Source organism: Zea mays, chromosome 4 (assembly GCF_902167145.1).
Source record: "Zea mays cultivar B73 chromosome 4, Zm-B73-REFERENCE-NAM-5.0, whole genome shotgun sequence".
In the NCBI taxonomy this organism is placed as follows: Eukaryota; Viridiplantae; Streptophyta; class Magnoliopsida; order Poales; family Poaceae; genus Zea; species Zea mays.
The window spans coordinates 80,704,183-80,722,478 of record NC_050099.1 but is presented as its reverse complement, the minus strand read 5'-3'; the positions used below and the strand labels follow the sequence as shown (position 1 = coordinate 80,722,478).

The 18,296-nt window shown below is 42.2% G+C and overlaps 1 protein-coding gene across 1 annotated transcript; it reads right to left on the bottom strand.

Moving 5' to 3' along the window:
- Positions 1-2,347: 2,347 nt before the first annotated feature.
- On the bottom strand, positions 2,348-17,217 carry LOC103655371 (uncharacterized). The gene is made up of 7 exons (XM_020551927.1): positions 17,085-17,217; positions 16,903-17,005; positions 16,068-16,204; positions 15,914-15,995; positions 15,690-15,816; positions 15,454-15,608; positions 2,348-2,399 (listed from the first exon to the last, which is right to left on the bottom strand). Exons 1-7 carry the CDS (start codon positions 17,215-17,217, stop codon positions 2,348-2,350), a joined length of 789 nt encoding a protein of 262 aa, XP_020407516.1.
- Between the last annotated feature and the right edge of the window lie 1,079 nt (positions 17,218-18,296).

Below are 18,296 nucleotides of genomic sequence, written 5' to 3'. Positions count from 1 at the left end.
TTTAGGCGTAGGTTATATAAATGCACTTCAAAACACAATCATCACACATAAATAAATACTTCTTAAGTTTGAATGGATGCACAACCACCACAATTCAACGTACAATCGGCATGCTATGCAATGGTCAAGGGTTCTTTTAGGGTTTCATCTTATTACACTAAAAACCTATTTATATATGTAACAAAATAACTCTCCCATTATTTAGGAAAAAGAAAAGAAAATTATGGAAAAGAGAGGGTAACACCTGAATTTGGTGGATATTAGAAAAGAAATTTTATACCCCCAAATTCAGGGTGTTACAGTTAGAAGTAGCTTTATAATTTTATAGGCATAAATTCTGTACCTGTATGGTATGTGCTTATGATTTTGGAGATCTCGATACTTGTTCACAAGGCCATAGTCGATGACAAATACCTGTGGAGTGCGCTCAACTGTTTCAGATGGTAGGCACAAGCTAGTAGTCATTTCTCATAATAAGAAACATCGCTCAACTTCACTGTTATCATTAGACATCAGATAACAGGAATTAGTGAGAACATGGAGCAGAGAATATTCCAGCGCAGAATATGATACTGTAAAGGAGTGACCCGAGTAAAGGCATTGAACACAGAAATTTACCTTCGACAGGCTAGCAGCCCAACCAAAGGCCCCAGTAGCTACACAATTCCTTGCCCATGCAAGCAATGCAGAAGCAAGGCCAAAGTATGCTGAATGATTACATGGAGCCATTTCCAAAGCAGAACGAAACTGCTCCACTCCCTGGCGTTGTATTTCGAGAGAAATTAAATAGTATTAACAATGAAAGAGATCAGTGCTACATAGATTTTTGAATGGATTCACCGTTAGATTAGCATTGGCTGATTAAATCATGTATACCAGTAGAACGATAGATAGTTAAAGAACGCACATGCCATGTCTGCAAGGAAATGAATTAAACACATAAAGCGGATGTTTCAATCCTTACGAAATTTGATCTTCTGCATGAGAAGAACCTTTTTTTTCACCTGAAGCATGGTAAAATTCTTTTTATGCCCTAAAATTCCAATTCTAGCACTGTGTCCTGCATAAAAAAGCAATAGCAAGGATTGAGATTAAAGCTCAGGGGTAGAAGACACCACATCAATAAGGCTTCCTATAAGGCATAACATCAACTAACCTGAAGGTTGTACTGACCAGCTGGTGCAATGTAACTTATTTTCCTCATAGAACCTGGTGGAAGAGCAACATGGTGCTGCATCAATGTATTCTAACAAACAATCTGCAACACACACAGTCAGCAATCATTAGGATGTAAACACAGGTCAATAACATCCATCTCCATAGTCCATATCATAGACGGCTAGTCTTCAGAATGAATGTCAAGAAGTTACAGCGTATAGATCTCCACATGTGATGACATGTCCAACACCTGGAAATATAACAAGAAATTACATACAACTTAGCGATAACAAAAACAGTATGCAAGACCATTTGGACAATGTGGTACTACATTAAGTCACTACCTAGTTTCTTTGGCTGGAATTTTTCCCATATCAGCTAACAATTTAATTTGCCCTCGGTAGATAGATATAGCTTTCTAATTATTAAATAGTTCATACAATTTAAATTACCAGTTAATATCCACAGTCGACGCCACCATAATAGTTCATACAATCTCAGGTGGCTAAGACCAAATCCTTTTTATCCCAAGCTGAATCTGGCTCAAACATGAAAACAAGGAAAATAATATTCATGAAAAATAAAGGCAATCTGAAATTCAAGGATGGGTTACACAATATACCTTGGTATTTTTCTTATCATTCAAAATTGAACTGCCTTCTTTCTTTAATGGAACATAGGAGCTGCTTAGGTGTCTATTTCCTGTACTATAAGATAAATGCCATAGCCTCTGACCATTATATGCAGGACTTCATAGTTTGGTTAGCAGATAACCGTGGTAATAGATAAATTTCAATGGAAACTAAGGAAAACCTTGAAATGGACGTGTCTGATTGGTTACCACCTAACAGTTACATGTTAAGGGGAGTAGAACGACAAATAGATGGCTGGTAGTAGCACAGAACGACAAAGAGAAATAGTAGAAGTACCAAGCGAAGCAATGTCTTGTTCAGGCCTAGACTACATAAGCATGCTTTACATATCGCAAGTATGGTCCTCGCAAGATTGCATGCATATCATAGCTACGACCAGCTACTACCCTAGAAGCACCAAAAGGCATAACTTGCAGTCAAGCACACAACATAGCGCTGCTCATATCTTACAAGCATAAAACCATAGTCCCTGCACAGCAGGGGGGCAAGTTCTAAGAGTAACCTAGATGAACTGGGATAGTTCCCAAAAGCGATCTTCAGTTCCCAAAAGCGGGTCTCCATAGCTGGTGGCGCTCGTGTCCAAAAGCACTGCAACTAAAAAAGGGTAGCAATCAATTAACAAGTTTTGGCAAACATTGCAATCTCAAATATAATGTCTACTTTTTTCCGTAGATCTCGACTGAAGAAGTCTATGAAGGTAATCCATTCGAAATCACTTGACTATCGATTTTTTTGACTTGCTGATGTTTTAGCCTATTGACCTCTTTTCCGAAAACTTGCTAATTTCTATTTTGACCTATATCGGTAGAAGGTTACACCATTTTCTCTTTTATTCATATATTAGTTCAATCAACAGCATATGGACCTGTTGTTAGCTTTAGAATGCTTGTTTGAGATATCTGATGACCTGTGAGCTTGCTTTGAATGTTGTTCCTATGCAGCATAGTGTTTTAGTTAGCTAAAAGTAGCTATTACTGATCATTGGGCTTTTGATTTGCGTAGTACCAACTGCCTTATATTACATGCAATTGGAACACTTGGAAGCATATATCTCATGAAGTTGTAGGGCAGAATTGGACATACCGCTACTCAGCATCAACGTCTCCAGAACCAGCAACATCGTCATCTCCTGTGTCTTCATCTCTAAAAAGTTTCTTGGCAACCTTCTTGGAAGGTTGTAACACCCTGAATTTGGGGGTATAAAATTTCTTTTCTAATATCCACCAAATTCTGGTGTTACTCTCTCAGTTCTTCGCTTTCCTTTCTCTTTTTCCTAAAAATGGAGAATTATTTTGTTTTATAATAGCGTAAACCTAGTGGAATGAGCCCTAAAGGCACTTTGGTTGTTGCATTCATGTCGTTGCATGGTGTTTCCAAGTGCAAAATGTGTTTGAAACATGTTAACATATCTTATAGAAGCGCTCGGTAAATTTTCATATTTTTTGGAATATTTTTCTATTTTCCGGAAACCAAAATCTATTTATTTGAGGACCTTAAAAATGTTTTTAGAAATTCTAACTATGTTTTTTGAGTTCATTAGGTGCCAAAACATTTATAGGATTTTTTCTAGAATTTTTGAAAGCATATATAATATTTTGAGCACAAAATATGGATTTCTAGGCTTTTTCTGAATTTTAAAAATGGTAAAATCCGAATTTTAACCGAATTTTTATCTCGTCAGAATCCTAGATATATATACATGTCCGGCTTCATCTCGTCGAGCCCGTTCCAGAACACGAAACGGTTCATCCAAATCCAATTCCTAGCTCCCGGTATTGCCCGCCGAAGTTCGGGGCGGTTCCAACTCCGGCGACAACTCCGGCGAGCAATTACTCTCAATCCGTGCATCGTCTGCCGAATCCGAGGGTACCGCTGCGTTCGTCTCGTCGAGGGCTTCGTCGCAGCGCATTCGGTTCGTCGATTGGATCCCCGAATCTCCAGCAATCGACGGATTTCCTCTCGACTCCGGCGAGGGTCTTCTTCCCCGGTGAGAAACCTCCATTGTTGCACCTAGAGTTTCTTCGTTTCTTCGTTTTCCCGTTCGTGCAGAGCCTCTCCCACTCTCCCCTCACCTTCCCCGGCGGCGGCACCCCTCCCCCTCCGTTTCCCCTCCCCGGCGGCGCCCCTTTCCCCCTCCCCTGCGGTGGCGGCGGTGGCCAATGGCGGCGCTCGCGCTCCCGCGCTCCACGCCCGCGCGCACCCCTCCCCGGCAGCGGTGGCCACGCCCCTCGCGCCCCGTGCGGCCGCGCCCACCCCCGGCCGGCCCAACCCCGACCTCCCCTGCGCAGACCCCTCCTCTTCCTCTCCTCTCTCTTCCATGGATGGGAGGAAGAAGATGAGAGAAAGAAGAAGAAGATGACAATTCTGTAAATTAGGACGCGCGAATTACAGTATGGTTTAAAACATTCATAACTTTTGCGTTTTAAACCCGATTCGATCCATTCAAGTTGTGTTAGATCTTAATTTAGAAATATTTATCCCAATTTTTTCACATTTTATTTAATTTAGTTAAACGTTTGTTTAACCAGTGGCTACTAAAACAACGTTTCAATTTAAAAACCTAATTTAGGAATTCGATTCGCGCATTTATAATTAGTCACCAATATGATTAACCTTAACTGAAATGTTACTTATTAATAATTGTTTAGTGTAATCACGTTGTCATTTATTTATTAGTTTCGCATGTCGGTCCGCGCGTACCGTGCGCGTGCCGCGGTGCTGTTTCGCGCATATCGTTAGCAAGTGTCGCGCGTGTTGTTCGTACGCGTTGTCGCGTGCCATTCGCGTGTGTCACGCGCCTTGCCGCGTGCCGTTCTCGCGTATCGCGCGTTGTCCGCGTTGTAAGTCGTTTGTGTCCGCGCGTTGCGCACATCGTGTTTGCACGTCGTGCGTCGTTAATTCGTCTCGCTTAGAATCACTCATATTCATTAAGTTACTTGCTTAACTGTCAACTATTAAAATAATAAGTTAGTCAAAACTAAGTAGTAGTATTAATTTACATTTGATTAATATCAATTAATATAATTATGTTGAATTAGATGTTCTAATTAGTACTTGTTTAACGTAAACGTGCTAACCCCTCGACCGTAGCTTCGTCTATCACGGTTCTTTTTCTCGCGTAACCGTAGAAGCGCTCTCTATTTTTTTATTGCTCGCTTTTATAACATTTTATCTTGTATGGTGTAATGTTCTTATGCATATGTATATGTTTGTTTGCTTGTGCCTGTTCGTCTTCGCTTCGCGTTGCGATTAGATCGCGATTCGTTTCTGAGCTTCGAGGAATCGACGGACAAGCTTCGGCGACCAAATGACCCAGCTCTTCGAGTTCTACGAAGCTGAAGACCCTGAGCATCTGTTTGGTGAAGGCAAGTGTCCTCTGACCTATTATGTCCCATTTACTTTATAATTCATCAACCCGCATACCATGATCAACCTAAGGATTGACTAGCTTTGTATTTACCTTGTCCTTGATTACCTTTTGGGTTATTATGGTTAGCTTCATGCTATTGCTTTACTTTAATCAATGAACATGATGTGAACACTTATGATACGATGTTGTCTCTATGATTATGATGTTGGACTGGTGATACTTTAGGGGGCTCGAGCGGTTTCTCGAGTGCCTATCCGTAAGGACCTGTTCGTTGGATGACCGCCCGGGAAAACAGTGCAACCATGAGGGTAGAATGGGGTGCCCTTAGCTGAATAATTAGAGGATCTGGGGTGTAGTTCGCTTCGCCGTCGTGCCGTCAATGGGGCTCGGTGTATGCGGCTCGCTCTGCCAAGGTTGATTTGTCCCTTGGGGAGGAGTGCGGTACATTTAGGAAACCTAACGGGCGGCTACAGCCCCGGGGAATCTTTGTAAAGGCTACGTAGTGAAACCCTACCTATTCACCTTGGTAGTGTTTAAGGGTTTGATCGGCCCGAGGCAAGAGGGAATCACGGCTTGTGGGTAAAGTGCACAACCTCTGCAGAGTGTTTGAAACTGATATATCAGCCGTGCTCGCGGTTATGAGCGGCCAAGGGAGCTCCATTGATTAGAGATACTTGATCAGAGATGGTTTGTTTGCAGATGATGATGAGGAGGATGGTTATGATTATGCTTATGGTAATGGTAAGTGGTATTCTTTCCGTTTGGAAAGGGTACTTTGGGTTAAGAACTTGGGTTAATGCTAAAACTTGGCTTTCTACTAGTAATAATAACCTGACCAACTAAAAGCAACTGCTTGACTTAACTCCACATAAAGCTAGTCCACTACAGCCAAACGGGACATTTGCTGAGTACGTTGATGTGTACTCACCCTTGCTTTCACAAAACACCAGGTTGCCTTTGGTGCAATCTATGCTCAGGTAAAGAAGAAGGCGTCGAGGTGGATCTACAGGAGTTCCAGGACGTCGACGAGTTCGAGGATTAGGCTAGCGACCTCCCCCAGTCAGCTGCATGTGGTGGGTTGTTTACGTTGGCTACGTTTCGATTCTGTGTACTTTGATTTATATTATGTAAATGGCTCTATTCTGTAATATTATTACTTACTCTTTATTGTAATTCGAAGCATTGTGCTATGATGAGTCATTTATGTAATCACTGTGTACGTGAATTTCTGATACTGGCACGTACATGGTTCGCATTCGGTTTACCTTCAAAACCGGGTGTGACATAAGTGGTATCAAAGCTGTGCTGACTGTAGGACCGCTGACCTAGAGTAGCATTGGCCGTTTTAAGGATTTATTGATTATTACTTCATCTCATCCTTGATTCCGCTTCAAAATATTAGTCACCTCGACTAATTCTATGTTGTGCTCCTATATGCCCCCTTGCCAAAAAAATATTTTATTCTAGTATGGTCTATACTTCTCTCAATCTATTAGATCTGATCTCACTCTTATGCTTGCGACATCTTTATAGATGCCCCCTGACCATAGCCTTTAGTCTTTTGGGACTCTTTCCTCATCCCTTATTAAATTGCTACTATTTGACCATCTCTATTCCATTTTGTTATTGACATGCTTGTATCCTTGCGTTTTTAATACCCTTATCCCTTAATCTAAAGTACTTACCCTTGTACCTCTATTGCTCATTTAAACAGTTCAGTTTAGGTGTCCATGACCTTCTTGTCTTCTGGGATCATTTCTTATTCGGTTGTAAGTCACTATCTTTCGACAATTTCTATGCCCTTGGTCTTGGTATGCTCGTGCCATTGGAATCTTGCCTACTCTTATTTTTATATGTGTTTACCTTTATATCCCAATATATGTTTAAGACATTTCAGTTAACGTGCCCTTGACCACCCTTGTTTCTTAATGATCCATGAGCGGTCATTCTACTTCGCATATCCTTGGTGATCCCGTTGTCTCCTTGTAACTCCACTCGGTAATGAATCTTTACTTCAACCCTTCTGTTGGAACCTTACCTATCTGACCCTTGATTGTTTTCTCCACTTTGTTGTTTCGCGAGTCTTGCCTTAACTATATCCTTTGTTATGCTTTTAATTATTATCATATGCACCCTTGACACCTTTATATCCTACATTGATGTTTGTCTCATACATGCCCTTTAAAATCGCCCCTCTTTCATCTCATACCTTCTTTCTCTTGGTCGTATCCTCTTCTTTGGCTCGCGAGTTTGTAACCTCATCCTTTGTTGTGCTTTTGTTTCTTATTGCCTTTACCCTTCTCATCTCTCAATCTTACCTTGGTGATTACGCTATGTTCGTTATCTAAAACCTCCAATCTCCCACCTTATTTCAAGTGTGGTCTCTTACTTATCTCACCCGTGGTTATATCCTATACTTTACCTCTTGCAAGACTTATCTTATCTCTATTCTTGATTGTACCAAGATTCCTGGTTTTTTTATGCACATTTACCTCTTCCTTTATATCCTTGCCTATCATCACCTTTGACCCTTGACCTCTCTCCATATTTACCATGATGCTTACCTATTTTTCTTAGCCTCACTTATTCCATTTCAATCTGAGAGTGTTATTTTCCCTATCCTGCTCTTGTCCGTTTCTTTTCCCTTTGTCGCTTTGCAAGTCTTGTCTTTCCTTAACTTCATCCTTTGTTGAGCTTTTGTTTGATATCATCCTTACCTTTGTAATCTGTAGATCTTGCCTTGATACTTATCTTAGGTCTGCTTGTTGAAATCCCCTCTTTTCTATCTCAATTCGAGAGATATGTTTTACTTATCTCACCCTTGACTATATCCTCATCTTTACCGCGTGTAGGCCTAGACTTAACTCCATTCGTTATTGTATTTGTACCACTTGCTCTTCTAGGCCTTTATCTTTTCTCTTACACCCTTGTCTGTTATCGCCTTTGGCCCTTGCGATATTTATGTCTTCTACCTAAATGCTTACCTTAAACTTATCCTTTAAATCCTCCCCTTTCTTTCAACCCAGTTTGAGAGTTGCGAGTTACCTACCTCTCCCTTGATTTCTTTTCACTTCTTGTTGCCTTACAAGTTTTGTTTCAATTCCATCCTTTGCTATGTGTTTTATTTGCTATCACCACCTCCTTGTCATCTATCGATCTTGCCTTGATACTCATCTTTATTCTGGCTCTTTAAAATCTCCTCTCTTCCACCTCAATTGGAGAGTGGTTGTTTACCTATCTGGCCATTGGACGTTCCTCCTTCTTTTCATCTACAGGTCTTGTCTTAACTCCATTCTTTGTGGTAATTATATCCTTGGTTATCATGCGCATTTATCTCCTCTCCTACATCCTTGTCCGTTATCACCTTTAAACCCTCGTGATATCTATGCCCTTGCCCTCATGCTTACTTTGAACCTACCCTTTAAAGCCTGCTCTTTTTCATCGCTGTTTGAGGATAATGCCTCACCTACTTCACCATTGATTGCTTCCCCTTCTTTGATGCCTCACAAGTTTTGTCTAAAATACATCCTTGGTTGTGTTTGTCTGTTATCACCTTAACCCTTGTCATCCCTTGATCTTTACCATGATGCTTGTCTTGCACCTGCATTTTAAAGCCTCCTCTCCCATTTCATTTCAAGAGTGATGTCTTGCCTATCCCGCTCTTGCTCATTCCTTTTTTCCTCTGTCATGTTGCAAGTCTTGTCCTAACTCTATCTTTTGGTGTGTTTTTGCCTTTCATCTCCCTTACCTTTGTAATCTCTAGATCTTTCCATGATGTTATCTTATGCCTACCTTTTGAAATATCATCTTTTCCCCCTCGATTTGAGAATGGTGTTTTACCTACCCTGACCTTGGTTGCATTCTCTCCCTTGTCGGTTACAATCATTGCTTTAGCTCCATCCTTTATTATGCTCATGCCCCTACCCTCCATGTCTTATTATTCCCCTTGCCTTTTGTTGGCCTTAGAGGAAAGACCACCATTTAATTAAAAGGAACGTATAGAAACGAGATGTTTGTTGAGGTGTGCTCATGATGTTTGTCCTTCTGCTATGACTGATTTGCTTCTTTGGAATGAGTGTTGATGTGTTGTGGCCCTTGGACCGCAATGGAATCTGTTTACTAGGTGAGTGCCATAGAGTTAAGTAGTTGGGTTCTCCCCCTGCTCTCTCTAATCCGTCTATACTGACCTTTTCTCGTTATTCTTTCCTCTTGCACCTGTCCTTTTGGCAACCTCCAACTCCTCCAAATCAGTCAAGATCAAGGTCGGCAACATCTTCATCAAGTGTGTATCAATGCTCTTGTTAAGGGGGTTAGACGCTAACCCCAATGAAGACAATGCAATCAACATCAACCAACAAGATCAGAGTGGCGCAGCGAAAGCGTGTGTGGGTCCTAACCCACAGGTCCAGGAGATCCTCAAGAATTGCATCAATCGGTCTCAAGCATCTGATGGTCAAAGCAACCAATTCACAAGCCAAGCCGGCGGAGGCAAAGTTGAGTTAGAAAAAGCTATGAAAGACTAATGAACCAATCTCATTTTCTTGCTAGCCTCTTCTTGAATCTCGAGGACGAGATTCTGTTAAGGGGGTTAGGTTTGTAACATCCTGAATTTGGGGGTATAAAATTTCTTTTCTAATATCCACCAAATTATGGTGTTACTCTCTCAGTTCTTGGCTTTCCTTTCTCTTTTTCCTAAAAATGGAGAATTATTTTGTTTTATAATAGCGTAAACCTAGTGGAATGAGCCCTAAAGGCACTTTGGTTGTTGCATTCATGTCGTTGCATGGTGTTTCCAAGGGCAAAATGTGTTTGAAACATGTTAACATATCTTATAGAAGCGCTCGGTAAATTTTCATATTTTTTGGAATATTTTTCTATTTTCCGGAAACCAAAATCTATTTATTTGAGGACCTTAAAAATGTTTCTAGAAATTCTAACTATGTTTTTTGAGTTCATTAGGTGCCAAAACATTTATAGGATTTTTTCTAGAATTTTTGAAAGCATATATAATATTTTGAGCATAAAATATGGATTTCTAAGCTTTTTCTGAATTTTAAAAAATGGTAAAATCCGAATTTTAACTGAATTTTTATCTCGTCCGAACCCTAGATATATATACATGTCCGGCTTCATCTCGTCGAGCCCGTTCCAGAACACGAAACGGTTCATCCAAATCCAATTCCTAGCTCCCGGTATTGCCCGCCGAAGTTCGGGGCGGTTCCAACTCCGGCGACAACTCCGGCGAGCAATTACTCTCAATCCGTGCATCGTCTGCCGAACCCGAGGGTACCGCTGCGTTCGTCTAGTCGAGGGCTTCGTCGCAGCGCGTTCGGTTCGTCGATTGGATCCCCGAATCTCCGGCAATCGACGGATTTCCTCTCGGCTCCGGCGAGGGTCTTCTTCCCCGGTGAAAAACCTCCATTGTTGCACCTAGGGTTTCTTCGTTTCTTCGTTTTCCCGTTCGTGCAGAGCCTCTCCCACTCTCCCCTCACCTTCCCCGGCGGCGGCACCCCTCCCCCTCCGTTTCCCCTCCCCGGCGGCGCCCCTTTCCCCCTCCCCTGCGGTGGCGGCGGTGGCCAATGGCGGCGCTCGCGCTCCCGCGCTCCACGCCCGCGCGCACCCCTCCCCGGCAGCGGTGGCCACGCCCCTCGCGCCCCGTGCGGCCGCGCCCACCCCCGGCCGACCCAACCCCGACCTCCCCTGCGCAGCCCCCTCCTCTTCCTCTCCTCTCTCTTCCATGGATGGGAGGAAGAAGATGAGAGGAAGAAGAAGAAGATGACAATTCTGTAAATTAGGACGCGCGAATTACAGTATGGTTTAAAACATTCATAACTTTTGCGTTTTAAACCCGATTCGATCCATTCAAGTTGTGTTAGATTCGTATTAAAATTATCTTAATTTAGAAATATTTGTCCCAATTTTTTCACATTTTATTTAATTTAGTTAAACTTTTGTTTAACCAGTGGCTACTAAAACAATGTTTCAATTTAAAAACCTAATTTAGGAATTCGATTCGCGCATTTATAATTAGTCACCAATATGATTAACCTTAACTGAAATGTTACTTATTAATAATTGTTTAGTGTAATCACGTTGTCATTTATTTATTAGTTTCGCATGTCGGTCCGCGCGTACCGTGCGCGTGGCGCGGTGCTGTTTCGCGCATGTCGTTTGCAAGTGTCGCGCGTGTTGTTCGTACGCGTTATCGCGTGCCATTCGCGTGTGTCACGCGCCTTGCCGCGTGCCGTTCTCGCGTATCGCGCGTTGTCCGCGTGCTAAGTCGTTTGTGTCCGCGCGTTGCGCACATCGTGTTTGCACGTCGTGCGTCGTTAATTCGTCTCGCTTAGAATCACTCATATTCATTAAGTTACTTGCTTAACTGTCAACTATTAAAATAATAAGTTAGTCAAAACTAAGTAGTAGTATTAATTTACATTTGATTAATATCAATTAATATAATTATGTTGAATTAGATGTTCTAATTAGTACTTGTTTAACGTAAACGTGCTAACCCCTCGACCGTAGCTTCGTCTATCACGGTTCTTTTTCTCGCGTAACCGTAGAAGCGCTCTCTATTTTTTTATTGCTCGCTTTTATAACATTTTATCTTGTATGGTGTAATGTTCTTATGCATATGTATATGTTTGTTTGCTTGTGCCTGTTCGTCTTCGCTTCGCGTTGCGATTAGATCGCGATTCGTTTCTAAGCTTCGAGGAATCGACAGACAAGCTTCGGCGACCAAATGATCCAGCTCTTCGAGTTCTACGAAGCTGAAGACCCTGAGCATCTGTTTGGTGAAGGCAAGTGTCCTCTGACCTATTATGTCCCATTTACTTTATAATTCATCAACCTGCATACCATGATCAACCTAAGGATTGACTAGCTTTGTATTTACCTTGTCCTTGATTACCTTTTGGGTTATTATGGTTAGCTTCATGCTATTTCTTTACTTTAATCAATGAACATGATGTGAACACTTATGATACGATGTTGTCTCTATGATTATGATGTTGGACTGGTGATACTTTAGGGGGCTCGAGCGGTTTCTCGAGTGCCTCTCCGTAAGGACCTGTTCGTTGGATGACCGCCCGGGAAAACAGTGCAACCATGAGAGTAGAATGGGGTGCCCTTAGCTGAATAATTAGAGGATCTGGGGTGTAGTTCGCTTCGCCGTCGTGCCGTCAATGGGGCTCGGTGTATGCGGCTCGCTCTGCCAAGGTTGATTTGTCCCTTGGGGAGGAGTGCGGTACATTTAGGAAACCTAACGGGCGGCTACAGCCCCGGGGAATCTTTGTAAAGGCTACGTAGTGAAACCCTGCCTATTCACCTTGGTAGTGTTTAAGGGTTTGATCGGCCCGAGGCAAGAGGGAATCACGGCTTGTGGGTAAAGTGCACAACCTCTGCAGAGTGTTTGAAACTGATATATCAGCCGTGCTCGCGGTTATGAGCGGCCAAGGGAGCTCCATTGATTAGAGATACTTGATCAGAGATGGTTTGTTTGCAGATGATGATGAGGAGGATGGTTATGATTATGCTTATGGTAATGGTAAGTGGTATTCTTTCCGTTTGGAAAGGGTACTTTGGGTTAAGAACTTGGGTTAATGCTAAAACTTGGCTTTCTACTAGTAATAATAACCTGACCAACTAAAAGCAACTGCTTGACTTAACTCCACATAAAGCTAGTCCACTACAGCCAAACGGGACATTTGCTGAGTACGTTGATGTGTACTCACCCTTGCTTTCACAAAACACCAGGTTGCCTTTGGTGCAATCTATGCTCAGGTAAAGAAGAAGGCGTCGAGGTGGATCTACAGGAGTTCCAGGACGTCGACGAGTTCGAGGATTAGGCTAGTGACCTCCCCCAGTCAGCTGCCTGTGGTGGGTTGTTTACGTTGGCTACGTTTCGATTCTGTGTACTTTGATTTATATTATGTAAATGGCTCTATTCTGTAATATTATTACTTACTCTTTATTGTAATTCGAAGCATTGTGCTATGATGAGTCATTTATGTAATCACTGTGTACGTGAATTTCTGATCCTGGCACGTACATGGTTCGCATTCGGTTTACCTTCAAAACCGGGTGTGACAAAGGTGATGTCCGAGCCCTATGAAAAGTTTGGTCCCATGGCATGCATGCAAAAGTGATGAGATGGTACGGGAATAACAGTCTAGGTAGTTTGCTTGGCATGAACCTAACCTTTTTCCAGTAACACTTTTGTGAGCCTTGTTTGTAGACCCATCTAGCACGCTGTAAGCAGCTCCTGATGGTGTCTGCACGTTAGGCGAAGAAGTGACAATTTCTGTTCCTTGGAGCAGATTGTCTCCCTGATGTGGGGTTGTCTGTATGTTACCCTGCAATGAAAACACATGTCTAGGGCTTATTTCTTAGTGTATACAGAAGGAGAACGATGCTTTATATTGTAGGTAGCTATTTTGTTCCACTGAGTACAACAATGAACCTTGGCAATAGATGAAACTTTGTGACTCTCTGGTGTCATTGATAGCTCGCGGATGAAGGCAGCCCCCCTGTTCTGTGTGACACCTGATCCTTGTCCTACCGCGGAGTTAGCAGCCAGACAAAAAAACAGGTTAGAGCCACAAGAGCTGCAATTGATGGGGAGAGGGTGCAGTGAAAAGAGTTGTACTCAAAAAGAAACCTACTAAGTCAGAAGGGGGAAATGCTTGTTCTGTAGATGGAAAAAATGCCTTTAAACTGTAACAATACGGCCTAAACGTTGTTATGGCCCCTCCCAGTGTAATGTGGCTGAGTCTTTAATATGGGCGGAACATATTCTGAATATCTACCTGAGCTATAATATTGTGGTTGCTTCAAGTAATTTTCCGAGATATACACCAGTTTTGTGTGCAACATGTGCGCAGCATATGGTGTTCTGGACAAATGACGCATATTAGCCTCTTTTTAGCATATGTTGAATTTCTGGTGTAGTTTGTGCAGCATGTTTGCAATGTATGACTTTAGTTCTGTTTCCATATGCACTAATCATTACTCAATTTGACCAGTTTAATATCAATCAGTGTAGGTTCAGCCAATTTTTTATACTTTTTTTAGAAAGCTACCTAGTTTCAGGTGAGCAAACAGCAGAGTGCCAGTTTGTGTCTATTCGGCAGACTTTGCAGTTTGTGTCGTTTCAGCTTTAGGTGACCCATCATATATAGGTAGAACGGAATGGAAAGAAACAAGCAGAGGAAACAAACCATTAGTTTCATTTCTAACTTGGCATAAACTAACGTACATAGGTCTACTAAACAGATATGATAAGATGTACCTTGAGAAAGTATGGTCGATGATGGCTGTGAGGACGGTGTAGTTGGAAGTATGTTGCCACCATCCATTTCTGCGTTTATAGCATTCACTTGGAAGGAAACATTGCCATAAATAATTGTGCTTTCGGTGAAGCTAACATTCCACTCGAAATACTTTTCCAGTAGATTTGTAATCTCTTTTGGAATGAAATCGGGTGGATTAGTCGAGATGAGGGTGTCCACATTTTTTTTAATGAGGCGCTGTGCCATTCGTCCAAAGAAGATAAATTCGGCGGTGTCAGTGTCGTCTTCAGCGGTGAGGGATATCTTGTACCTGCACAGAGTGGTTCGATTGCTAGACATCACAAACCATGAAATCTGTCCTAGACACTAAATGTCTCCTTTAGTTGCCATAGTTTGTTTTAACGACTTTTCTTTTAGCTATATTACCAGAACAAGCACACTATGCACAAACTGGCATAGGTCTATCTTACAGATGTACGATATGCTAATGTGTTGCGCACTAAACTTCACCAAACTTAAGATACTCTAACTGCATAAGCCATATACTGGACAACCTCCATCATAGGAACTCTTCTGGCTGTAGTTGGAACTGAAGCAACCATATCTACTATCTACCTGATTGGTAACCAAAACCTTGCACAGGGCTATTGCCCCTGCTCTAATGTTGTGCATACCTCAAACGAATTTCTAGGGCATATTTACATCCCTGACATCAGCTGGGTAGCTATGAATCTCTGCATTGCTATTACTGATGGGTTCAAGAATCAAAGCCAAATACGAAATGCGTACAGTAATTTTTACTTCTTTTCTAGTATTCACCTCCAAATTGCAATATGCAACTGAAAGGGGTAAAGTTGGTCTATGTCTATCGTGCTTACAGTGTGCTTAATTTAGAACGCGTATGAGTTAACATTTTTAGATCTAAATAGAAGGTGTCTAGAAGGTCCTTAACAAAAACGGGGAGAGACGTAGAAGAACTGACCTTGGGGTAGGCGATCCAATGCTGTCACAGGAACTATTGGTGCACTTGTATGTGTCACCGTGTGGTTTGGTTGTCCTAAGGCATTTTTTGCATGCGTTGTACCACCATGATCTATCAATCTTGAGAATCTTTACGATGACAAGCCATTCCTTCTTCTGTAAACAATGTAACTGAAGTGAATAGCTATGAACCTGTGATAAAACTTAGGATTGAAAGGTTTAGCCGAGTAGTGGTACCTTATTTTCAAAAGGATGGAGGTACTTAATATCCTTGAGTTTCTTATGTTCAGGCACTGCAATCACTGTACCCTCAGCAGCTGCTTTCCCCTGATCCCAAATGACAGGGTGGTGGTTGGTTTCAGCACTGCTTACCCATGTCAGTTTACGAATGGCAATAATCAGATTTGGTGAGAAAGATGACAGAAAATTGTATGTCTGAAAACCAAGGATGAGTAAGTTACCTAGTTCTGAGAGCGTTTACTTCCGGGACCGGTGCATTTATGTACCACTTGCATGATGATCCACCGGATAAAGACACATTATCTAAAATACAATGGAACCTTTCAGACGCTCATGCGTATTAGCAGCGCAATAAAAGGGATGTAGTAGACTTACCAGCGTAACTCCTCACGAGAGTGCCAACAAATATTATTATCTGTGGTGAGGATCCACTGTCCCTGTGGATCTGTTTAGCTAGGAAAGCTGTGGCCCGCTCGCCCCAAAGCACAACATCAACGGTTGGCCCAATATCCCTGTCAGAGTGAAGAACAGCGAGTTTACAAATAAACTGTTTATTGTATCGTGTTAGTTGTGGACACTGCAAAGAAAATAAAGTCGTAAACGGTGCGTCTAGAGCGCTATTTCATACTGCCAATTATGTGCGAAGTACGTAAACCACTAAATGCTAGGCCTCAAAATAGCTGCCTGTTTAAATGGCCGATGGCAGATGAAGTTGTCTAGTAATCTTCTATATGAGCAATAGATAATATCAGACATGGAGGATTGGCTGAGCAGGGAAAATGATCTTTTCTAAGGTACATTGCAATGAAGTATGGTGAACCGAAGACATAGGTAGTTTAAAACCAGTTTTCCTTTGCAAGGAAGATGGCCTTTTTTATTTCCCACTATGGCCAACCTGTTTGTAGCATAACCCTTGCATGATTTGTGGACATAGTCCTGCTGAGTTTTAGGATGCAAATTGACCCCCGCATGATCTAATGGTGTTCTTACTGTCTAGGTGCATTTACCCTTCATCTATTCCCTTGAGTGTATCAACGATTTTGCTAGCGTGGAGAATAAGAAGCGGTAGCCCCCATACGGATGATAATCTGTGGTTTAGGTTGAGGCTGTTCACGGGTTCCTTGCAATGTTGGTGCAAACAAAACTGTGCAACATACACGTGTGCGGCACCCAAAAGGAATGTATAGCAGCATAGGAATGCAAACGATACCTTGCATTGCTTATAGTGACTGTTCTCTTCATAACCTCAGCCTGTCGTCCCCTTGTGCGCAGCGACGAAACATGGGAGACCACACTGACAACACCGAGCACATCTACAATAGAAACGGCGAGGACATTAGTACTGTATTCACGCTACTTGTAACATGGAAACCACTATGTCTAGAAGGTTACCCGTGAAATATTCCTTGTAGTCCACGTGCGGTTGCAGCTGTTCTATGGGAGTGAGGTTATATGTGCAAACCGGAAAAGCAAGGGGGATCTGGAGGACAACATCAACCGTAGTCCACTTTGTAAAGCTGATCATATTGCAGTTTTCAACCGGTTTGTAGAATCTGTTAGCTTTCCTGACTAAGAAATACTTCAGGTTGTATACCCCTCCATCATCAAGCAGCGCACTGAACTGTTGGCATAACGGAGGATAGACCTGGGCATGTATGCTGTTTCCCTAACAAAAGGAGGTAACATTTTAAACAACACGCAAGAACTGCATAGAAAATTGTATATCATGTTGTATGAGCTGATGGTTATTATGCATGCACAAGTATTAGACCAGTATAAAGATGCATGTACCTCTTCATCAAGCAAAACAAGATCAGTATGCAGGAGCCTACTGTCATCCTGAGGATCAAGGAATTCCCAAAGCCTAGAGACACGCACACACAGGCTGTGAGAGCAGTCTCCAACCATAAGGCTAGGAATGAGTATGTCCCCCATCTGCAGTAAAGAAACAGTGGTCAGTCATTTCCAGCGAAATAAGCAACCAACAAACATTACACTCAATGTTGATAAGGGCAGTATGGCCACCAAAAAAAATATTTAGGATAGGAGAAACATGCCAGGTAAAGTTAGTCCAATATCATTGAGTAGGCATCTACCACGGATGTTGTCTGACAAGATCTACTGGAGCACCATTTAGTGCTTGCATGTCGGTCGGCTGCTAGACGAACGGTATATGAGCCCAAAAATTGTTTTGGTGGGGAAGCATTTGTACAACAGAATAGGTACGATAATTAAACGCGTTGCTGGTATACACATTTTTATTTTACATATTGGTTATGTACAAGTCTGAGTCGATAATGCACTAAGAAGTCTGCATGGGGTCCGCATCTACGGCCCGCAGCACTTCCCGGTAAACAACGTTTCGAGTCTGTGATCCGCAGGAACCATCAGGATTTTCAATCAAAATTCTAAGACCATTTCTAGATGTAACCCTTGAAACAGCGACGTAAAGCTGGCCATGCATAAACAAAGGTCTGTCAAGGTAGAGGCCAACTGTTGAGAGGGTCTGACCCTGGCTCTTATTAATCGTCATGGCATAGCATATCCGTACTGGAAATTGTCTTCTCTGCAATGTGAAGGGCCATTTGACGTCGGTAGTGTTAA

What these genes read in the sequence shown, in the direction of transcription:
- LOC103655371 (XM_020551927.1), bottom strand. Translation starts at nt 17,217, where the DNA reads ATGATCAGCTTTACAAAGTGGACTACGGTTGATGTTGTCCTCCAGATC. An exon ending in CTACAAGGAATATTTCACGG is followed by an intron (nt 17,006 to 17,084) that starts GTAACCTTCTAG and finishes TTTCTATTGTAG; the next exon opens with ATGTGCTCGGTGTTGTCAGT. An exon ending in ATTGGATCGCCTACCCCAAG is followed by an intron (nt 2,400 to 15,453) that starts GTCAGTTCTTCT and finishes TTTTAGTTGCAG; the next exon opens with TGCTTTTGGACACGAGCGCC.